This window comes from Nannobrachium achirus (genome assembly GCF_963921795.1).
Source record: "Nannobrachium achirus genome assembly, chromosome: 8".
Lineage (NCBI taxonomy): Eukaryota > Metazoa > Chordata > Actinopteri > Myctophiformes > Myctophidae > Nannobrachium > Nannobrachium achirus.
Genome location: NC_137817.1, coordinates 57,115,773 through 57,140,450, shown reverse-complemented (window position 1 = coordinate 57,140,450; position 24,678 = coordinate 57,115,773). Strand labels below are relative to the sequence as shown.

The following is a 24,678-nucleotide window of genomic DNA, read 5'->3' as shown; positions in this document are numbered from 1 at the left end:
TTCTAATGAACTGTAGTCCCATTGGAAACATAACAGAAACACACTAGCACAGACAGAGTCATTCGAGCGGCATATTCTTGTTGTATAGTTTAAGAAAAGCATTGTGGAAGTAACACCAACAACACCAGACTAAATCACGCCCCAAAAAATATTGAAAGAAGACATAGCGCTTCCAGTAGGACTTGTTATCGCTACTGCACCAAGGGTCGCTACTGCACCAATGGTCGTCCTATATAACTGTATACAGTAGGTTAGTGTATAACTGCTGGTGTGTGTGTGTGTGTGTGTGTGTGTGTGTGTGTGTGTGTGTGTGTGTGTGTGTGTGTGTGTGTGTGTGCTCCATGCAGGCAGTTTGCAGAGGCCTGTGGACAGGCCCTGGACGTCAACGAACGTCTCATCAAGGAGGACCAGCTGGAGTACCAGGAGGAGATGAGAGCTCACTACAGAGACATGCTGACTGAGCTGTCTGGCATCATGAACGAACAGGTCTGTCTGTCTGTCTGTCTGTCTGTCTGTCTGTCTGTCTGACTAACTGACTGACTGATATTAAACTATATAACTTATCTCTTTGCAAAATGCAGAAGAGTCACGAGTGCCACCAAAACTGTGGGAGGAGGAAGATAAGTTTTATCTAGAAAGATGGAAAGAAAGTCAGACAAGTAGTCTGGTTGCCCTGTTAGGGTAACCAGACAAATAACATTTTATTAATTAAAATAAGCCCTGGATTACAGCTTTATAACATATACACCGTCATTTTTACAGTCAAGCTGTTGTTGATGATACTAACTTTCCAGGGACGTGCAGAGAATGTTAGAGAGGCAGGGGCTGACATTTCTCAAAGGGCCTTTTGGTGAAAATATCGAAAATAGCAGACCTCCAAGCTCACAACGCGTTGCGCTGCGACGCGTTGTGAGCTTGGAGGTCGGCTATTGTCAGTGAGTTTCAGGAGAGTTTGGACAAGGCAACTCTTTTGAATGCTACGGTATGGCATGGCAAAGGGGAATTTGTATGTATTTCACCATAGTAAATAAACTGCATTCATGGTCTGGCTCAAGCCCCCTTTGATGTCTATGTGTGCACGTGCCTGTAATCCTACATCTGTGAGATGCGCTAGTTTTAACACCAGTGTTCTCTCTCTCTCTCTCTCTCTCTCTCTCTCTCTCTGTGCAGATTCCTCACACAAGACAACCTGGAACAGAGCGACACAGTGCATACTAAACAGACACTCATTGCATTGGAAACCGTGGGATTCTTTTTTTATTTTCTTCCCCCACATCTGTTTCCATACAAAATGACTTCTTTTTTTTTTTTGCTTGTTGCCGACTGTTGTGTTTTCCTGCTGTTTAGTGGGCATTTGGGGGACGTCACGTTGGTACAATGACTTATGGGAAATGTAGTTAGAGAAAACAAGGGAAGAGATGTGTGTAGACTGTGTGGTTGTGGTAGTCTGTGGGTTCCTGTTGATGAACATTGACTATCTCGAGGCCGGGCTGCTGGGACTGTTAGCTACTTAGCTAATGTTGTTGTTTTTTTGGGGAGTCCCTTTTTTTTGCAGGTCTTTCCGTCCGAGTGTATCTAAAAAAGCACCTCGGTTAAGGTGGAGACCACCTCTCGTTGGTCTGACCAGGTTAACGTTCACCAGGTCAGCATTCACCAGCGTCGGCAGGTTAGCATTTCACCAGGTTAGCATTCACCAGCGTCGGCAGGTTAGCATTTCACCAGGTTAGCATTCACCAGCATTAGTTTTACCGGGGTTAGGGTAAAGGTTAGGTTTAGATGTATCTCCGTCCTCCGCACAGCCAATCACAAGCTTCTGCTGCCTTAACCAAGTTGCTTTTTTGATACACTCGTACTGAAAGACCAAAAGCAAAAAAGGGAGTCCCTTGTTTTTTTGTAGACTCCATCCATGTATAGTATGGACTTGCCTGTCCTGAAAACAGTTTTGTTACCTTACATTCTTATGGCCCGATTTATACTTCGTCGCGCAGCACTGTCGCGTATTCAAAATATCCGATCTTTAAGCCTCACATGGCGTTGCATCCGCGACGTGTTGTGAGCTTATTAGATGGGGCTATTTTCAGTATGCGACGACGCCCTTGTATGACGGAGCATCAATAGTCGTTATTCACTTTGATTGACACTTTCACATGCAAGAACATGCAACAGAAATACATCACACATACACGCGCATGTATGCGCGCACGTGCACACATACACACACACACACACACACACACAAACACGCACGCACACACACAGACAACATGCGCCTTCTCTCCACAACCCCGTCCCCTTTTAGAAAACAGTGACCTTATTAAAGCTTGAGGTGCGTTCAACTGAACATATGTACATTATTATTATTCCGGTGCATTTTTAATTACGATATTTCAACTTTTTCTGAAGATTATCATTGTATTTCAAACCGATCGGAGAAAAGAGAACCCTGGATAATGACTGTAATGTGAACAGGAAATGACCTTGGATTGAGGCCGCGTTTAGACGACAACGGTCTCTAGAGAGAAAGCAGCAAAATGTCGTTGCGTTCTCATTTAATCCAGCGTTCAGACGGAGACGCAACAATGACTAAAACGATGTAGTGTGCATGCAATGTCGCTAGGTGGCGGTGACGCACTATCTGGCAGTGTTGTGACATCATGTCCGCTCTCCGTCCTATCGCAGCGTTTGTTTACATAATGACCATGGCAGCTTTGAATTTATCGTTTTGAATTTATCATTTAAAAAATTCTTTAAACTAATGAAAACAGCCGATCGACAAGCACACAACGCCTCGCGGTGCGAGGCGTTGTGTGCTTGTCGATCTGCTGTTTTCACTACTTTTGTGCGACGGCCTTGTATGATTTGCGAAAGAACGTACAGATTTGGAGATACGAGATTTCCACCCAACAACGACGATATACTAGTGTTGTTGCTGCTCTTATACCACCATTATTACTGGGGTTGGTGTGGGCCAGACAGTAGCCCCCCGCGGGCCATTTGCGGCCCGCGGGCCGCCTGTTGGGGAACCCTGGCGTACAGGCTTCACTGCTGTCGGCTTTGCAACGTCAGCCATGACATCACACATTTCGTGGAATCCCCGTAAACTCGCTCGTTTAGATGGAAACGCAAGGAGGATCGTTTCAAAGATTTTCCCTCTGGGAAGAGGTTTTCCTCTTTGTTTTTCCCCCGGAAAATGCTGTGACGTTTCCTTTTGGGCGTTTTCTTGTGGGAACTGCGTCGTCTGAACGTCGCCTCAATGTCTTAACTAACCGAGCAATCTTGATTGGTTGAACACACCTCCTGACTTCCTGTCTGAATGTAGAGCCGTTCCATATTACCACTTTGTATCCTTGCTAACATTCTGAAACTCTCAGCTTGCAGATTTTCAAACAGAAAAAAAACTTTATGTTTTATAACATTTTTATGATTGATGTCATTGTTATTATTGTTATTATTTCCTGTACTGTTTTGAATTGTAAATAAGAAATATTAATATTTAAAAATGTTTCAGACATTTCTTTTTTTATATATAAAAAATACGATATATGAATATTTGTTTAGCTAAATTAAAAAAAAAAACGAACAAACTAAAGTTTTATGTATAACATTTAAATAAAAAATTGTTAATGTCCGAAAGTGATGTGCATAGTCCTTCTGAAATCCAACCTGTATTCCTCTCTGAAATACTTCTTGTCTGGTTTACAATTTAAATATGTTAATTTCAGCAATTATTTGTTGTCAAAGAGCACATCATTTACGCTCATTTGTCCTGGTATGGTCAAAATAAAGAGACTATGTCCGAAATTGTAGAATAGAGGGTATGCACGTCCACTGGGACCCGCCCCCTAATCTAGACTGAGTGGCAAAACATTGAGCAGCATGGAGCATTGGAGTTTGGAAGTGCTAGTTGCAAATCACTCAACGGCCCTGCATACCACCTGTTTCTAATTTGCACATAATGCAGGAGGCAGCAGGATGTTGTGTTGTTGAAAACGAGTGCTTCCAAACTCTGACACTTGGAAAAATAAAAATGCACAGAATGTCTTGACAGAAAGTAGCTCATAACATGCCTATGGTGGATTATTATGAAACAAAAACTTTGCAGATAGAAAGAGGATAATTCAAGCTTTCAGTACAGCCGCTATAGAGCATCGCAGTTGAAGCCCCACCCCGTCCTCACTCTGGTGTCGGAAGCGTTTTCTCCATTCATTTCTTGCATAGACATTTCATAAAGTATTTATTTAAACGTTTTTAAGCCTTGGACAAAGCCACCTCGGCTGGAGAGGAATCATGACAATATTCACATTTTTTTGAATGCAAAGATTAATTCGAAAGCTGAAAAAAATGGCAGGGTACAAGACTGTGTACATCATTATTTTTAAAATTGCGGAAACTACACTCCCAGAATGCTTTGCGAATGTTGTTGTTTCCTGAAATATAGCCGTTAAATCACGCTCAGTTTAGTTATCCAGGCCAGCATATGGCCTGAAATGTAGTGATTGTCATCTCTGTGGACTCTCTTATCGTCATCTTTAACTAGTGCATCATATTTGTAAAAGAACGTATTCGCTCACGGGAGTTCTGCTGACGTGCAATAATCTGCCGGGAAGACAGGGGGCAGTAAGCTACTTCCGCGGTAACCGCAAGATATGTGAAAGAAGAAGAAGCTAGACCAATCACAGACGTCGTTTTTACGTTTAGCAGTATGGGAAATGCAGTTCTTCTCCGTGCGATCTTGATTAAAACGTGTTTTTACTAAAACTAGAGTGATTGCATACATACTCGGGGGTTCTACAGGAGCATATGGAACCATTTTACAACCACCAGCCTAGCGGTAAGTGTACATTGAATTGCTACGACTTTGTGGCTGATAATGAAAAACCCTATGGTAAATATGAATGGCCAGCTTGCTTCCGACACCTCACTGCGATGCTCTATATTGGTGAGTTAACTTTCAATTCAATTCAATTCAATTTTATTAAAGTGTCAAATCATAACAAGTTATCTCAAGACACTTTACAAAGGCTAAAGAGCCATGAGAGAGAGGAGAGAGGGAGAAACAAGGGAGAGACAAGGGAAAGACAACAAGGGGCACACGCACACACATACACAGGTCCTGCATGCGTATGTACAAGAACGAACGAACGAACGAACGCACACACACACACACACACAGGCGCTGCATGCGCATGCGTGTGTAGGGGGAGGGGAAGGGGAGGGGAGGTGGGGGGAGGAGGAGAGAGAGAACCCGAGCAGAACCTGTACCTGTGAGGTACCCCCTCGAGAGAACTCGAGCGGATACCTCACAGGCCCGAGGCCCCCACCCTGAGCAAGCAATTTGAGTTAACTTTGTTTAATACAATCAGAAAGGACTTTTCTGTTTGGATGTATGGGCTGTCAATGGCAGAAATTAGTTTTTTGCCACTCAGTAGGCGTGTTCCCACATAACTTCCAGCAACAGTGATGTCACGCGCATACCCTCTATAGCTATTTAGTATGGCAAATACACTTTTAGCAGCCTATAGGGGATTCCAGACGGTACGCGGTCACCGCCTGCTAGCAATTCATTTTCAATGAGAGGCGGGCGGCTATTTCGTCCGCGCAGCGAAGTTTAGAGGCGGCGAGGCGAGCGGGCGCAGTCCCGTGAAAATCCCCGCGAGCGTGCTCGTTTGTGCATGCGTACGCGGGCGGTGAGAGATGGATTGTGTTCATCTTTGTGAAATACCGCGCAGCGTTTACTCAAAGAGCGAGTGTGTTTGTGTATCACCGCGGCGCGGTCCTCGCAGATCCAAGCGGGAGCCCCGGCGGCAACCGCTGTCCGTCTGTAGAGCGCCTTAGGTGCCCTCCAGACTAGGTGCGGTTGCCGTCGGGGCTGCCGCCAGGAACAGCGGTGGCCGCACCACGGTGAGACACAAACACACTCGCTCAGTGAGTAAACGCTGTGTGGTATTTCACAAAGATGAACACAATCCATCTCTCACCGCCCGTGTACGCATGCACAAACGAGCACGCTCGCGGGGATTTCACAGGACCGCGCCCGGCCGCCCGCTCTCCTCGCCACTCCAAAACTTCGCTGCGTGGCCGAAAAAGCCGTCCGCCTCTCATTGAAAATGAATTGCTAGGAGGCGGTGACCACACCTAGTCTGGAGGGCACCTATGTCTGCATGAAAGCTTAGTATAGCTACTAAACAGTATGTGAGATGCACACTAAATTCAGGCAATGTTGTAGTATTCAACACCGTGTGAGACTACGCGGCTAGAAATAAAGCATACCGTTTGGTGGATACTAAACATTATGCTGAGAATGGCATACTGTTTAGTTTAGTAGTAGGTTAGTATGAGATTTCCGACCCAAGCCATATTGTTGCTGCTGGGCAGAAACCTTGTTTGTCCATATTTCATCATTTTAGATGATTTTAATACAGTTTCTATACTTTGTATGATTGTTTCACAAAGATGTCAAAATGTGCCGATCTACAACCTCAACCTGCAATGGCATGCCCAAAATAAGGATGCCAGGTTGAAATCCCTCAGCCAGTAGCGTCAGTTCAGAAAAAGCTAAGGTATGGCAACATGACTGGTGTCTTGCACGCGCGCAAGACACCAGTCGTGTTGCCATACCTTAGCAACAGGCATGATACATTTATTTTAAGAAGTAGGCTACATTCTATTTTTCCCCCTGTTTCTATGGTTTCTTGGGCTGGATATGGCAGCCTGGAACGGTTGTTCAAGTGCAGCTAAACTTGGCATGTTAGTAAACGTGCCACAATTAACAATAATGAATTTCACCTGTGCAGCTGACCTGCGGAACCTGGGAATATACCATTTTGTCAAGATGGGGAGAATACAAGTGTGGAGAATATAATTATAATACCTTGTTAAAGTGACCATGTTGTTAAATTTTGAATTTGTAGTTATTTTACTGTAATGTAACAACATAATAACCACCCAGGGTATGGCAGCTATCATGGCAACCATAATTCGAGAAAAAGTAACGCACATCCTCCTGTCTTTGGTGCTGAGCTAAAAACTGACAGTGCAGTAGTACTAGAAACAAACAAAATAGCTCGCACTCACTTTCTCTGTAGCTCCAATTTTTATTTAGCAAAACAGCAAAAATATAGACGTTTCGACCGTGAGGTCTTCTTCAGTATAGCAGGAAGCAGGAAACAATGTCTTTTTATACAATTGTGACACTGACGATCATTAGCCCCACCTGGTGTGCTGGAGCACGTATCGGTGATATACATGATATAGTTTCTGCTTCATATACATGATTTAGAACATGATTCACAAGAATTATATGATTTTATAGTATTGTTTTTTTCTTTTTTTCTTTTTTTATAAAAATTACAAAATTAAAAACACCTCTCCAAGGAGAACAGATCCTGACTTGATTTCAACCTTCATGTTGACCAAATCACAAGAAATATACATAGACAGACTATAGCTATAGACCCTCTATTTTACAAGAAGGGCCTGATGTCAAAGTCTTCGTTCAAACCTACAGGTTTTGCTAAATAAAAATTGGAGCTACAGAGAAAGAGAGTGCGAGCTATTTTGTTTGTTTCTAGCTATGGCAACCATACCCATACCCAATTGACGCCCCTGCCCTCAGCCCTATGTTCCCTCAGCGACGTGGGTGAATGTTAACCACTATGCCTAAACCTAAACCTAACCCTAACCTCAGTGGGGTCGAGGGAACATGGGGTCGAGGGAACATATAGCCATGATCCCGTCTGTATGTGGGTTTTACGCAATACGCACAATGTAACAGGCTCTTTTTTTCCCCTTTTCCTGACAGTATACATTTTTCGGACATGCACGTGAAGATATTATTCTTTGTTCGCAGTGCTTCATTTTGGAGACAAATTATAATAGTGCATTTCCTTTCAATCACTGCTAATAATATATCTAAATGCATTACGGCCAGCTACCCTTCTGCTGTCTCAGAGGCAGGGATGTGTAGAGAATGTTAGAAAGACGGGCTGACATTTCTAAAAGGGCCTTTTGGTGGAAATATCGAAAATAGCACACCTCCAAGCTCACGAAACGTCACGCTTGGAGGTCGGCTATTTTCGGTCTGTGATACCACACTGAACTAAGCATAATCAAGTCATTTCTGGAGATTTTGGGTAACGGCATGGATTTCTACACAGAGAGGGCAATTCTTTCAACATAAGATGCCGCATTCAAGTTCAGGAGAGTTTGGACGAGGCAGTTCTCTTGAATGCTGCCTTCAGGTATGGCATGGAAAGAGGGCATTTGCATTTCTTTCCCCATAGTAAAAACTGTGTTTGTGGTCTGGAAAGGGCACTTTTTTTGCCCTTTCAGATACAGATAAAAGGGCACACTAAATTCAGGCAATGTTGTAGTATTCAACACCGTGTGAGACTACGCGGCTAGAAATAAAGCATACCGTTTGGTGGATACTAAACATTATGCTGAGAATGGCATACTGTTTAGTTTAGTAGTAGGTTAGTATGAGATTTCCGACCCAAGCCATATTGTTGCTGCTGGGCAGAAACCTTGTTTGTCCATATTTCATCATTTTAGATGATTTTAATACAGTTTCTATACTTTGTATGATTGTTTCACAAAGATGTCAAAATGTGCCGATCTACAACCTCAACCTGCAATGGCATGCCCAAAATAAGGATGCCAGGTTGAAATCCCTCAGCCAGTAGCGTCAGTTCAGAAAAAGCTAAGGTATGGCAACATGACTGGTGTCTTGCACGCGCGCAAGACACCAGTCGTGTTGCCATACCTTAGCAACAGGCATGATACATTTATTTTAAGAAGTAGGCTACATTCTATTTTTCCCCCTGTTTCTATGGTTTCTTGGGCTGGATATGGCAGCCTGGAACGGTTGTTCAAGTGCAGCTAAACTTGGCATGTTAGTAAACGTGCCACAATTAACAATAATGAATTTCACCTGTGCAGCTGACCTGCGGAACCTGGGAATATACCATTTTGTCAAGATGGGGAGAATACAAGTGTGGAGAATATACTTATAATACCTTGTTAAAGTGACCATGCTGTTAAAATTTTGCATTTGTAGTTATTTTACTGTAATTTAACAACATAATAACCAGAACAGATAGACAAAGAGACATTCGTGGATTTATATTTAAAAGTAACTTTTATTTCCCCCCCCCCCCCCCCCCCTGGACCTTTTATTTCCCCCCCCCCCCCCCCCCCTGGACGCAGGGTATGGCAGCTGCATAACCCTGCCATACCCAATTGACGCCCCTGCCCTCAGCCCTATACCCTCAGCGACGCGGGTGAATGTTAACCACTATGCCTAAACCTAAACCTAAACCTAACCCTAACCCTGACCTCAGTGGGGCTGAGGGAACATATAGCCATGATCCTGTCTGTATGTGGGTTTTACGCAATAGAACACATGGATGCAATGTAACAGGCTCTTTTTTTCCCCCTTTTCCTGACAGTTTACATTTTTCGGACATACACGTGAAGATATTATTCTTTGTTCGCAGTGCTTCATTTTGGAGACAAATTATAATAGTGCATTTCCTTTCAATCACTGCTAATAATATATCTAAATGCACTACGGCCAGCTACCCTTCTGCTGTCTCAGAGTCAGGGACGTGCAGAGGATGTTAGAGAGACACGGGTTGACATTTTTAAAAGGGCCTTTTGGTGGAAATATCGAAAATAGCACACCTCCAAGCTCACGAAACGTCACGCTTGGAGGTCGGCTATTTTCGGTCTGTGATACCACACTGAACTAAGCATAATCAAGTCATTTCTGGAGATTTTGGGTAACGGCATGGATTTCTACACAGAGAGGGCAATTCTTTCAACATAAGATGCCGCATTCAAGTTCAGGAGAGTTTGGACGAGGCAGTTCTCTTGAATGCTGCCTTCAGGTATGGCATGGAAAGGAGGCATTTGCATTTCTTTCCCCATAGTAAAAACTGTGTTTGTGGTCTGGAAAGGGCACTTTTTTTGCCCTTTCAGATACAGATAAAAGGGCAGGGGCTCAAGCCCCCTTTGATGTCTATGTGTGCACGTGCTTGCAAGTGAAGATATTATTCTTTGTTCGCAGTGCTTTATTTTGGAGACAAATAACAGTGCATTTCTTTTCAATCATTTCTAAGAATACTAAACGCATTACGGACAGCTATACCCTTCTGCTGTCTCCGAGGGAAAGTAGACACGGATGAAATGGAAGTGAAGGTTCCAGCTGGGCACCTCCAGTCCTCCACGCCTCATACAGGGGCGTCACAAGGGGTAGGAAAGTGGGACTGAGTTACTGGGGCCCAAGGTGGAGGGGCCCTAATAACTTTATCTATTGAAAAATAGCAGATATACAAGCTCACAGCGCGGCACCGAGTGCCGCGCTGCGAGCTTGTAGATCTGCTATTTTTGAAAAGTTGTGAAAATGTGTGAAAATCTTTGAATATATGTATTTTTTAAGCGAACATTTCTAACTCAAATTTTGCTTCTGGGGGTCCCTGGAACTGAATATTTTGAGATCGGGGTCCGTGGCCAAATACATATCATCTTGGGGGTCCTTGACATAGGTTTCTTGCACACATTTTCACGATTTTTCAAAAATAGCAGATCTACAAGCTCACAGCGCGGCACTCGGTGCCGCGCTGTGAGCTTGTATATCTGCTATTTTTCAATAGTTAACATTCATGGGGGGCCCGCAGTGAATCCTTGTACCCGGGGCCCAGAATTTGGTGTGACGCCCCTGGCCTCATATCCTGTGTGCTGGCTTGATAGGCGGTGTAATTATAGATAATTGCCCGGGTCCTTCACTTCACCTGCTCAATGGGAGCATGTGTGTGAAGTGTGATGAGCAAAGTCCTTCTTTGTGTCGTCTGGCACGGCGCGTAAAGAGAATCAAATCGTTCTTTTCTTTCTTCTCCTCACCTCACAGGCAGCACAGACAATGAAGACAGAAATTACCATTAAATGCACCGACTTTTAAGTGTCAACCTTTGGACATTTTGGCCGGTCATTTTTTGTCCGGCGTGAATGTGCAGTCTCTCTTCATTGTGCTACCGTAGGTTAAAGCAGCCTTTGGTGAAGGTAAAGACGCTGCGGCCTTTGAGTTTTAAGACTTCAAAGCCGCGAAGGATGAAAGAGGTCAACCTCTCTTTGATCCGACAAAAACCTTTGGCTTAGAGTCGACCTTGTGATGACCACGGCACCCACTGTACTGACCATACCACACACTGACTGACCACAATACCAAACACTGACTCACCATCACATGTCCTACTCAAAATATGGCTTCTTGTTTGAGTGCCCAAGGCGTCCAATTCAATTCAATTCAATTCAATTCAATTCAATTCAATTCAATTCAATTCAATTTTATTAAAGTCAAATCACAAGTTATCTCAAAACACTTTACATGTAGAGCAGAGACCCGAGCAGAGACCCCAGAGAAAGGTAAAGAGAGCAGAGAGAGAGATACAGGCAATTACAAGTAGTAACAGTAAATATTATAGCGTAAGATAGTATACTAGAAAGACGCCTCAGGGCGACAAGCGACCTTGCCCTAAAGGGTGAGGTCGCGCCACAGTGATGAGGACAACAGTTATTGTGGACACATCAGGGATCTCCATATATGGGCATCACAGGGATCTCTCTAACAGGGCATCATTAACGTTGATGACATCAGGGAACTCCATATAAGGGCATAAAAGGGATCCTGTTAGTGTGACATCACAGTGAAGCCAGAGCGTGATGTCAACATTGAAAACAAGGCAATGCAGACAAGGCCGGCACTGCTCGTTGTGGGCTCAAGACCCTTCTACTTACTGCAGCACTGTCCAAGTTGTATACTGTGATGGCTGCCTCAGCAGCCCCACATTGAGACATGTAGGGGCCTACTGGTGACTTTTCTATTTGTCTTTATTTCATTTATTTAGCCACAGCAGTACATTACATGTAAACAAATTGAAATAACCACACACAACTAGTTGAAATAAGTTAATTGTTAAGTTGTTATATTTGTGAGATATTTATTTGCATTTGATTTGACTGACTTTTCTTTGAGTCAACAGTTCTGTGGGAACTTAAGGAGAATGGACCAGCTGCTCCATATTGACAGCTATAATGGGGACAATTGGACTGCGCCACTCTCTCTGCATCAAGGGGGGAAGGCAGGGGTTATTTGTATTGTGTTTAAGGAGTCTTTGTCTTTACCCCCCCTCTTGTTTACAGTGGTTCGACCGCTCCCTATATATGTTCCCCTCATGTATCATTCTGGTGAGATCAGTTGTATTGTTTTGTTTGAGTTGTTGAGTTGTTCCCTTTTTATTTTTGGCTCACCTTTTTGTTGTTGTTGAAACCTTTATTTGAAAAATATATATAAAATGAACGAGAAAAAAAGTACATTATTTTAAACCAACACCAAGTTTTCCTGTGTCTCCTTCCGACCAACTCGGTCCCTAACCGAGTTTCCTAAAGGAATAACTTAATACATGTCACTTTAACTTAGGGTTCCTACTCAACCACGTTGACATGATGCATACCATGACACTACTACTAAATAATGCCCCCCAAAAGAATGGGCAGTATGCACTGGCTCAGGGGCTGCTTTACAACCGGAAGGTTCCCAGTTCGATCCCGGGCTCCCCAGAGTTACTGTCGAAGTGTCCTTGAGTAAGACTTTGAACCCCCAGTTGCGCCCCCTGAGCACGTTGGTGCCTTGCATTTTTTCCTCTGCCATCGGTGTATGAATATGAGTGTGACGATTTGGTGAATGAAAATGGTAAATGGTGCATTTATATAGCGCTTTTATTCAAGGCGCTTTACATAGATTGTGTATGTAATGCACAATCCCTGTAAAGTGCCTTGGATAACGGCGCTATTTAAAGTTACCATTTTATCTATAACAAAAGAAAAAGCAATAGTGAATGACTACAGTCCAACCAACCAAATGGGGACCAAACTGAAGCTCCTCCCTTTGAAAGTGAAACTGTATTGCTTGCGGTAAAGTGTCTTTCATTACAGTACAGTATGTCAGGGTATCCAGTCTCTGTATTTTCCGATCAGGTACTACCCTTGAAGAGGTGAGCAGAAGAGTTGTTTACTTATTGATGCTAAAGAGCATCGCACATGAATGCAGGCTAAGTGGCTCTGGGATGTCTGGGGGTAAAACCAAGGCAAAAATAACAATAATTAAAAAAAAAGAATGACTGTTGCCAGGCCTTCTGCCACATTCTGTGTCCTCTTCCGTCTCTTTCTTTGGACTCTTTCTCTCTCGCATGCCTTCCTCTCTCTCCTGACCTGCTAAAACAAAGACAAACGTCCCTTGACATCACCTTTCCACCTCATTCATTATACTCTCCCTCTCTGCTGTCTGTCTGTTTGCTGACTGACAGCAGATTGAGTCTCTTCCCTCACCACCCACCTAACCTACCTCTGCAACTCCTATAGTCCTTGCCAGCCCCTGTCACCTTTCCTCTCCCTCATCTGGGTATGTGAGAGAGAGAAATCAGAGATAGGGCGATAGAGAGATAAAGAGAGAGAGTAGGCTATAAACTTGCAGTGGATTTCATTTCAACTTGGGGGGGAGAGAGAGAGAGAGAGAGAGAGAGAGAGAGAGAGAGAGAGAGAGAGAGAGAGAGAGAGAGAGAGACTATAGTCAGGGACCCACAAGCCCAAAAGCTCAAGGAATAGGGGTGATACCTGTGATGTCTTGCCGTACTTTTTATTTCTGTTTTATCTATTAGTTTGGTCATTAAGGTCCACAGAATGACAGGCCTGCTCTGCCGTAAACATCGTGAAAAAAGGTTATGGCCATTTGTATATTCACTGTCCCATCGACTTCACTATACAGGAAAAGAAAAATATTAAAAAAAGAAAATAAATGTGCTTTGAGTAGCATGTGAGGGTTCAAACTAGGGGTTCTTTATGATTCTGAATCCATTGCAAGCATTTGTTTTGCATGAAAAACATTTCTAGGGCAAAATATCGGCCCCCCAAAACTGTGAAAAGTGAAGATGTTTTGATGACTCATCACTTTTTACAATTTTGGGGGGGCCAAAATTTAGCCCAAGGAATGTTTTTCATGCAAAACAAATGCTTGCAATGAATTCAGAATCATGAAGAACCCTAGTTTGAAGGCACTTTTCATGTCAATAACTTACATTCAATCATCCAAACATCTAATTTAATTGTAGTTAATTATTTAACTATGAATAATATTATCATGATTTATACTTCTATTTTTCTTCTTGGGGGGCATTTTCTGAGTACCCCCTGCAGTACCTCCGCGTACCCCTAGGGTACACGTACCCCCGTTTGAGAAACACTGTTTTAGCATATCGTCGTTGTCGGGTGGAAACCTCGTATTTCCAAGTTTCAAATTTGTACGTTCTTTCGCAAAGTAAAGCCCTGCTTCATCGTACAAGGCCGTCGCACAAAAGTACTGAAAACAGCAGATCTACAAGCACACAACGCCTCGTGGTGCGAGCCGTTGTGTGCTTGTAGATCTGCTGTAGATCGGCTGTTCTTTTTTTTTTTTAATCATTTTTAAAATGAAAAATGCAAAACGAACGGTTTTGGACATACAAGGTTTTCACCCGACAACGACGATATCTATGTGTAGTTAGTAGATGAAGGCAAAGGTCAAGGGGTCGACGACGGCAGGATAAATGCAATAAAGGGAACCAGCTTTTGATAAAACCAAGAAAAACACTGTCTGCAATAAACATCAAATAAAGACAACGCCTCACTACCTGTCCTACGGCCTTGTATGATGGAGCAGGGCTTTACTTAGCGAAAAAATGTACAAATGTGAAACTTGGAGATACGAGGTTTCTGCCCGACAGTGACGATATGAATGGTGTTAGTGATCACAGGGTAGTTTTGAACCCTAGCGTCCCTATTCTGGGGTGAACGCTCATCAAAAATAGCAGATCTGTAAGTAAAGTGTGCAATGGAAACAAGCTGCCGGCTTTTGTTGCGGTTTTCCTTTGTGATTATGGTGGGCCATACCGTATGTTAGTTATTGTTGCATATACTGTATGTTTTTCATGGTCAATAAAGATGTCAATCAATACAAAATAAAGCTCAGAACACGTTGCAACGTGATCCGCTGTGATCGAGCTTGTTGATCGGCTAATTGTTTGTGGAGATACTTATTAGTTAGGCCTACACTTTTTGGTTTTATGGCAGCGGAGTCGTTCCTCTATAATAATGGGTCTCTAGGTGGGTGGGGGGGATTTTAAATTGTAAATATAAATCCACAAAATAAATGTCTCTTTGTCTATCTGTTCTGGTTATTATGTTGTTAAATTACAGTAAAATAACTACAAATGCAAAGTTTTACAAAATGGTCACATTAACAAGGTATTATAACTATATTCTCCACACTTGTATTCTCCCCATCTTGAAACATTTTTATATTCTCAGGTTCTGCAGATCAGCTGCACAGGTGCAATTCATTATTGTTAATTGTGGCACGTTTACAATACTAACATGCCTAGTTTAGCTGCACTTGAACAACCATTCCAGGCTGCCATATCCAGCCCAAGAAACCGTAGAAACGGGGGGGAAAATAGAATGTACTTCTTAACTCTTATACCGCTTTGGACGTTCCTGTTCGCCCCAATTCTCAAGAGACCTCCGCGCCAATACGGCGCTCGTTCGCGTTCGTTCGTTCGTTCGTTTACCTTGTTGAAGCTGATGAGGGGTCGCGCCGCCGTGTACTGTAAACACATTTTCCGCGGTGATGGTGTAAAAAATCCATTATGCGTTAACATCAACGGAGACCAATTCACTTCCTTGTTGATTTCTCTGGCTGTGAGGCTCTGTGGCCAGTGACTGGTCTGAATCACATAACAGGCAAATTCACATTCATTCTCGCATGACGCCGCCCTCTGCTGCCTGGCAGACCAAAGTGCACTATTGCACAATAAAAAAAAATAAAAAAAATAAAATAAAAAAAATAAAAATAAAAAATGTTTATCTATCTACTATAACGTCGCAAAGGTAAGACGCTTTTTGATGGCACCAGACCCAATAAATAAATAAATAATCTGGCAGTAGGAGAGTTAAAATAAATGTATCATGCCTGTTGCTAAGGTATGGCAACATGACTGGTGTCTTAGTCATGTTGCCATGCCTTGCCTTTTCTGAACTGAAGCCACTGGTAGACAATGTTAAAAACACTGCCTGCTTGGTCCATCTCCTCCCCCTCTGAGAAGAGTGAGACAGAGAGAGATGATTGAGTTTCTCTCCCCTGCGGAGCGAGCTGCGGTGCTGCTCAGTGTCCTAGACGCTGGTGGGGTCAGGTTGCTTTGAGTGCAGGTCAACAAGACAACACCAGCGTAGCATGCTGTGTTGGTACAGTGTCTCAGTCTATTGTGTGGAGAGGCCGCTCCATCTATTCAAGCCCAGAGACAGCTATTCATATTTTATACTGCCATTAAAAGCCAGCCAACCCTACTGTGCGCTCTAAAGAATGTATTATTCACCCATCTTTTAAACTGGACATTGGTCTACCTTACTATAACTTAAAACAATTTACCAACTATGAATTCTCTTCTATTCTATATCCCAAGGTGTTTTAGTTAAGAATGTATTCACCCATTTTTTTAAATTGGACATTGGTCTACCTTAGCTCAGACTTTTTAACCAATAACTATGAATTCTCTTCTTTTCTATCCACAACTTTCCAACGTCCCATCGTGCATTGCGCAGAAGGCGTGCGGCAGCTTCCGGCGCCGCAGCCGAGTGTGATCTACAAGCTCACAACGGTTGCATCTGCGACGCGACGTGAGCTTGTATGTCTGCTGTTAACCGGAAGTGTCCCGCAGATAATGCTACAGTAAATTCTCGCGGAAACAGGTGGATATACCAAATTGTTTTTGTTGTTTTGTGTGTGTGTGTGTGTGTGTGTGTGTGTGTGTGTGTGTGTGTGTGTGTGTGTGTGTGTGTGTGTGTGTGTGCTTTATTTCCAAAGGACAGAGAGAGAAGGGAGAGACATGTATGTGAGACAAGATGGGAGTCAGATAAGAACTCGGGCCTTAGTGCTGACAAAAGCATAATATGATCTTGAGGAAGCAGGCAGTGTTTTTAACACTGTCTACTACACCTATAGAGACCCATTATGAGAGATGTGCACATTAAGATTGTACCAAATTTATCAAACACCTTGATAGGTTATCATAGAGGAAATCCTAGCAATTTAAAATACTTTTATTTGCCCACCAATTTTGTATGTGCACTAATGCATGGCACGACTCCGCTGCCATAAAACCAAAGAGTGTAAGAAAGTATACAACAATTAGTCGATCAACAGTGGATCACGGGGAGTGACACGCGGCAAAAGTCGTCCGGATATGGAATCGACGCCACTAGGCATCCATGCCTATGTGGCAATGCCTAAGTGGTATGCGCCTGGACCAGTAGGCCAGCGGGCGCCCTCCCAGATCTGCTATTTTTGATGAACATTTACCCCAGCAGGGACATGCAGAGCATGTTAGAGAGGCGGGGGCTGAAATTTCAGAAAGGGCCTTTTGGTGAAAATATCGAAAATAGTAGACCTCCAAGCTCACAACGCGTCGCAGCGGGCTTGGAGGTTGGCTATTTTCGGTGCTTGATATACCACACTGAACTAGGCATAATCAAGTGAACTGAATACTGGCACTGGATATGTGGCGTAACGGCATGGATTTCTACACAGAGAGGGCAATTATGTGAACATAAGATGCTGCATTCAAGTTCAGGAGAGTTTGGACAAGGCAATTCTCTTGAATGCTGCCTTCAGGTATGACATGGAAAGTGAGCATTTGCATTTCTTTCACCATAGTAAAAAATGCATTCATCATCTGGAGAGGGCACTTATTATAGATGGATAAAAGGCCTCAAGCCCCCTTCGATGTCTATGTGTGCACGTGCCTACCCCAGAATAGGGACGCAGACGCTAGGGTTCAAAACTATCCTGTGATCACTAACACCATTCATGGTGTTTATGCAGATGAGTGTTAATTGGCTGTCATTTCCTCCTTTGTGTACCTCGCAGCTTGTCTTTATTTGATGTTTATTGCAGACAGTGTTTTTCTTGGTTTTATCAAAAGCTGGTTCTCTTTATTGCATTTATCCTGCCATCGTTGACCCCTTGACCTTTGCCTTTATCTACTAACTACACATAGATGTGCTAAAAGCTCACCTGCTCTGTAATCATGTCTCTCTCTCTTTCTCTCTCTCTCTCTCTCTCTCTCTCTCCCCCAAGTTGAAATGAAATCTACTGCTGCAAGTCTATTAGCCTAACCCCTCTCTCTCTCTCTCTCTCTCTCTCTCTCTCTTTATCTCTCTATCGCCCTATCTCTGATTTCTTTCTCTCACATATACCCAGATGAGCACACATACACATACAGCCTAAGCACAGAAGTAGCACCAAATTCTGGGCCCTGGGACAAGGATTCACTGTGGGCCTCCCTCTGATTTTTTTCTAATATACAATATATAATAGGCCTAATTATTTATATATATATATATATATATATAGGCTATATATAACATATTTGCAAGCCACACACACACACACACACACACACACACACACACACACACACACACTACTGCATTTATCTGAAGATATTGCATTGCTAATAATTTTTTTTGACCTTTAATTATTTCATAATGAAAGTATGTTTAACCATGCAAATGCAATGTCATATTTTGTTTCCTTTTCTACCACAGTAAGTCACACACAGATTGTATTTCCTCTGGTGCTCTTAGTCTTAGCCTATGACATGTTTTACTTCCTTAACCCTTTTCGCGGTAAGTGCTTTAGATAACGTCCATGTGTCCTGCAGTGCTGTTCCTGACTAAATGAATATTTTAGGCTGCTGTCAGGATATTTGGAAAGACTGGAGAAGCGGAAATGAACCAGTGTTGTTTGTTCAACATATCTTCCAATCACTCTGTCTCAGCCAGAGCCAGGAGTCTAAGGTAGCCAAGAAAGACTAAACTGTAGAACTACTAAACAAAGCCTCGTGCTCTCAGGTTGCACTTGCAGGGCATAAATTTGCCCAAAACAACAATAAAGCTGTCTGGTCTGGTGCCATTGAGTAAAACTAGGTTAGGCCTAATAGGCAAGGTCTACGGGGGCCTGCCTGGCGGCAGTGCACATCTCATTTCCGCTTAGGTTTGCCTGTGTAACAGGAGCCATACATAGGAGCCCATCAATAAAATATGCACTGCGCGCCGGTGGTGAGGTGAGGCTGATCAACCCGATGCTCCGGTCAGCTGAATAAGCGGTGAAAGGCAACATAGACTAATCTATCTAGAACAAGATCAAGGGCTGAGATTGAGAGTCCTCCACACACACACAAACAAACAAACAGAAAGGAAAGGGACACTGCAGGAGAGCCGGCCGGTGTGCCAGAAAGACGCAGTCAGTCAGGGTATGGTAGATTGTGCCGCTGCCAGCCAGGCACACTGACAGCACCATGTTAAAACCTCACCGCCACAGCGAGTTCCTGCTGCATGCAGAGTCTCTGCCCGCGGTGTACGGCAAGCCGTGGTTCTGGGAGCGCCGCAGCAGCACCATGGAGAGCACCCGCAGCCTGGCGCAGGTCATCATGGAGATGCGCGACGAGATCAAGAAGCTGGAGACCGAGAACCGCGTCCTGCGCGACGAGTTCGCCGGCGCCGGCGGCCACCATCACTACCCGGCGGCGGCGGTGAGCCCGGTGTCCGGGTCACCGGAGCAGCAGCGGGCCGGAGGGGGAGCAGCGCACCCGGAGAACCCCTACCTGTTTAATCTGAGACGGAACGCTTCGGCGCCGGTGCTGGACGCTGGGCAGTACAAGGGTAGGCAGAGTGTGTATGTTTTGTTGCAGAACTTTAAAGGCCTGCGACTCCACACAGATGTTCACAACTTGAAGTTGCATTAGTTATTATGTATTGTTTCTTTTCTATGTATAGGCTTTTGTAATATGTAACCTACATTAACTCAACATAGACCTATTTAATTAGGCCTACAATTTAGCCTGTTACTGATTTACTTGTCTTGAGTAGGCCTATTTTCATTTCTTTTTTCTTTCTTATTTTTCCCATTATTTTAACAACATAAAAGCACTCTACAAGAGCTATGATTTATGGCTAGTTAATTTGTAGGCTACTTCTATCTACTCTACTAGGCTACATCTGTCTCACATTTTACTCTTTTATGTTACAGCTTTAGTTACTTTTTAGGTTTTTAGATTATTAAAACAATAAATAAACTAATATATTATTATGTTTTTTTTTTATTATAAGCTGTAGCCTATACTGTATAAAGTCATAAAAGATTGGCTCCACATTTACCAGCTACAGACTTAAATTGATAATTAGTTGTAGGCCAATAACATGATATAGCCTATGTAATTCTAGAATGGAAATTCTGTACAGTATAATGACTACTTTTACTTATACTAATATATCACAACGAGACGTGTTGTGAGCTTGTAGATCTGCTATTTTTTGGCAAATGTTCTGCCCCAGGATAATGGATTTTGCGATAATATCGTAAATCGCAATTCATCGTGATATGAAATTTTTATGGTCCCATCCCTAATCTGAGTATCACTTTGTTTGTTTGTTTCATAGACAATGCCGTCATGACTGTCAGAAGATACTCGATCTCCTCCAACCTGTCTGAGATGGACATGACGGACCGGGGGAGGAGAGACTCCGGCTGGGGAAGACTCCAACATGAAGTCCACAGTGGGAACGGTGCGGGCATCTATGCCAACACGGCCAGGGGAAACGGTGCCGCCTTGTATGCAAACACAGCCAGAGCAAAGATACAGCGGCAGGAAATGGGGGGCAAAAACACCAACAGACATTCTCTGCAGGAATACGTGCTAAAAAACAGGTAATCGTTTCGTTTTTACTGGTGCTTGCGAGACACACATGCTTTGTTCACATGTAGGTTGGGGATTTTAGATATCCTTGTAAAGCCAAATGAGTAAAGAAATTCGGTGTTGATTTGGTTGAGATTTAAGCTGGTTGCACACTGCTGCGTTTTTTCATTGCGTTTTGGAAATCCGAAATCCTCAAAAACATTTTTCAGGCCGAGGAGAGAGAGAGTGCAAGGGACCCAGTGTCGACAGTTGTGAAAATCGGAAAAAAATCAGCCCTGGTCCGAAAATAAATACGAAACGGCGGCAGAGTGCAAACGTGATTGACATAACGTGAGATAAATGTTTTTATTTACGTGCTCCGAAATTCGCTCAGATATTCGTCCGAAAAAAGGCAGCAGTGTGCAAAGACCTCATTCATCACACAATGTAATCACACAATGTGATTACATTACATTTTATCATAGCTACAGTATAAGCTCTGTATATATTATTGAAATCCATGAACAATTGGCATTTTAAAGATTTGTATTTGTGTGCTCAAACCTTAGTATAGCACCTTTAAGTTGGCTGCTCTTGTTAGCCAAACACGTTCACAGACGAGATAAGGTTTCCATGGTAACCCGCATCTCAGACGCTTGCTACGGGTGCTGGTGAAAGAAAAAACTGCATACGTCATGACGCAACGCAGCCAGAAGCAACCGAGAGCGGCCATTATCCATTGACTCCTATTCTATACTGAAACATAAAAACGGCTTTATCTCGAAATAAGGTGCAAATAACGCCGAGGAGGCCGAGATCAGCTTGTCTTCACGGCGACACTATGCCGTGATGGTCGGCCCCGGTTAGGATTTTAGTTTTCGCGACCGTTTGTAAACAAACAGATCTCCTTCCTGGATCGTCAGTGTACACCCACGTGCACACGCACGGAGCTTCCGGGGCTCTTCAAAATAAAGTGCAAGTGAATGGTGGCGTCCTGAGTGTTAAAAGTGGTTGCACACTGCACTGCGTGTTTTCGTTGCGTTTTGGAAATCCGAAATCCAAAAGCCAGGGAGAGAGAGAGGAAAGAGAGATAGAGCAAGGGACTCAGTGCAACAGCTGCGAAAATCGGAAAAAATCAACCCTGGTCCGAAAATAAATACGAAACGGGCGGCAGTGTGCAAACGTGATTGACATAACGTGAGGTTGATTTTTTTATTCACGCACTCCGATATTCGGCCCGAAAAACGCAGCAGTGTGCAAAGACCTTAAGTCAAATGTGTTTGCCTGACATGCCCATAATAGGGACACTCAGATTCATTTTTTTAATTCCTTCTTGTCATTTAATTTTCCAGGGCCAAGGTAAAAACGGTCACATTCCTTCTACCCGTGGATGACATCTACACCAACCGCCCAGTTCTGAGCAAACACCAGGAGAACCTCGAAACATGCGAGCTGGATTCCATGTCTGAGACTGAATCGTGAGAAATTATAAGTGCCTTTCGAGACACAATGTAGAAAGAATGGGCCACACAAGCTTAGAATGTGCACATGAATTGAACTCAGTGGTCTGATAGGGCGTTATGAGGGGTGGGGGATGAACCGAGTCAACCCTTTATCTAGGTCAGTACAGACTGGACTTTTTTAGGGACCAGCCAGGAGACAGATTTTTATCACACCTGACCAAGCAAACACAAGACTCGTGTTACAGGTGTTCGTTTCATTCCGGTCATGGCGATCCACCGCCCGGTCACCGGTGATGAGACATCGAGCCCTCCGCAGCGGGGATCAGATGTCCCACTCCGCGAGCCTGCGGGTGTCACTTTTGGGAGCGACGTTTGCACACCCCGCGGGTGACCGGCCCTTTTACGGACATTACTGGTCTCAGTCTCAGTCTCAGAGAAGAAGGCAACCCATCCCCCTGTGAGCGACGTCAGCGTCATCATTTATTTATCCCTAGTAATCATCAACACGAGGAGATAAAAGGACATGCGTATCGTCGTTGTCGGGTGGAAACCTTGTATCTCCAAAACCGTTCGTTTTGTATTTATCATTTAAAAAATGAACTAAACTAGTGAAAACAGACGATCTACAAGCACACAACGCCTCGCACCGCGAGGCGTTGTGTGCTTGTAGATTTGCTGTTTTCACTACTTTTGTGCAACGGCCTTGTATGATGAAGCAGTGCTTCACTTTGCAAAAAAACCTGAAAACTGAAACTTGGAGATACAAGGTTTCTGCCCGACAGTGACGATATGGTTTTGCTTTGAACTTGTGGGACCTTATTTTTGGTATTCAGTATTCATGAAGAGTAGGCTAAAATCACACACTTGTCGTTTCAGCTTTCATGTGTAGAGGATTTGCATTATTAATAAACCAATTGTGATTGTCAAACGACGAGCTTACTTCACGACAGTATGCATGGCACTGAAGTAACTGCAGTTTATTTCACGTAATGATTATCATATTAAGTCAAGCTACTGTACAATATGTGCACTATTTGGACAAACTGCTCACTGATAAATCTCACCATTAGCCTATAGTACTTTCTCATGCATCTTGAGTCATTACACGTTTTTAAACGATTTGAAATAAAAGACATTCATGGCAAATTGCCTCAAATAATGACATCATGTATAAATACAGTGTAATATATTGATGGGCTTCATTAAATGGTGATAAGGTGTATTGGGGCAGGGGCAGATGATCAGGTAGTTGTTGACCACTGAGACACTATTTCAAAAACACTGAAAACAGCGGATCTGCAAGCTCACCAAGCGTGAACAGCTTTGGAAAATGTGTCGGCTATAATGACCAAAATAGGGACGGCAGGTTGAAAGTGCTTAAGTGGATGTTATTCAGTAAATAAGGCGTACTTTTCAGTTCCTGTGAGAAGCATGTGACGTGTTTTTCTTTTTACCATGATGTCCAATAAATCTATATCAAACCTTAATTCAAAACAGTAACAGCCAATTAATGTCAGAATGTCACTGTATGCTTTTCCTGTACCATGTCATTTTCTGAGGAAAATTATATTTAATGTTTTGCCTAAATCAGCTCTTCATGACAGGGATGTGCAGAGAATGTTAGAGAGGCAGGGGCTGAAAGGGCCTTTGGTGAAAATATCGAAAATAGCAGATCTCCAAGCTCACAACTGCAACGCGTTATGTGCTTGGAGGTCGGCTATATTTGATGCTTGATTTCTACACAGAAAGGGCAATTCTTTCAACATAAGACGCTGCATTCAAGTTTAGGAGAGTGTGGACAAGTCAGTTAATTCTCTTGAATGCTGCCTTCAGGTATGGCATGGAAAGAGGACATTTGCGTTTCTTTCACCATAGTAAAAACTGCATTCCTGGTCTGGAGAGGGCACTTTTTTTTCTGATGGATAAAAGGGCAGGGCTCTTTGATGTGTATGTGTGCACTGCACATGCCTGCTTCATGACACTGGCTACCTCTGGTAAAATCGCCTACATCCTAATTGAAAAGGATTGCGCTGTGTCCCTACCTCGTTTTAGTATAACTAGACCTTACCCGTTCGAAGCTATGTGCTCCAAAATATGTGCAGAGTGTGGGTTGTGGGGAAAGTTACTGTAACTGGTGCGTGCGTGAATATGTGGGAGCATCATAATGTAAGGAGCAGCCCATGGAGGAGTGTATATTTATGATGGATACAAATAATTTAACAGCAAATTTAGGTGAATAGAAGTATTGGGATGTATGCACTTGCTCTTCATAGTTTTTTCATACCCGTTGGAAGATGAGACACATCAAAAAACGCACCTGGTGAAGAGAGAGAGAGAATGCACATTCCTAACTGTGAGAGAGAGGGGTGTGTGTGTGTGTGTGTGTGAGGCTA

General features: G+C 43.4%; 2 protein-coding genes across 2 annotated transcripts in view; both read left to right on the top strand.

Moving 5' to 3' along the window:
• Positions 1-1,260, top strand: part of dock10 (dedicator of cytokinesis 10) — a gene marked incomplete at its 5' end in the record, with an annotated part of 161,514 nt that extends 160,254 nt beyond the window's left edge. Inside the window, 2 exons of the mRNA XM_080731698.1 lie at positions 348-486; positions 1,171-1,260. Coding sequence (XP_080587824.1) covers positions 348-486; positions 1,171-1,218 — 187 coding nt within the window. The 3' untranslated portion in view covers positions 1,219-1,260. The remainder of the gene's footprint in view (positions 1-347; positions 487-1,170) is intronic.
• Positions 1,261-19,445: 18,185 nt separating this feature from the next.
• Positions 19,446-22,304, top strand: LOC308290250 (uncharacterized protein; the record flags this gene model as incomplete). The annotated part of the gene is made up of 3 exons (XM_080732036.1): positions 19,446-19,809; positions 20,587-20,854; positions 22,175-22,304. 3 exons carry the CDS (start codon positions 19,446-19,448, stop codon positions 22,302-22,304), a joined length of 762 nt encoding a protein of 253 aa, XP_080588162.1.
• Between the last annotated feature and the right edge of the window lie 2,374 nt (positions 22,305-24,678).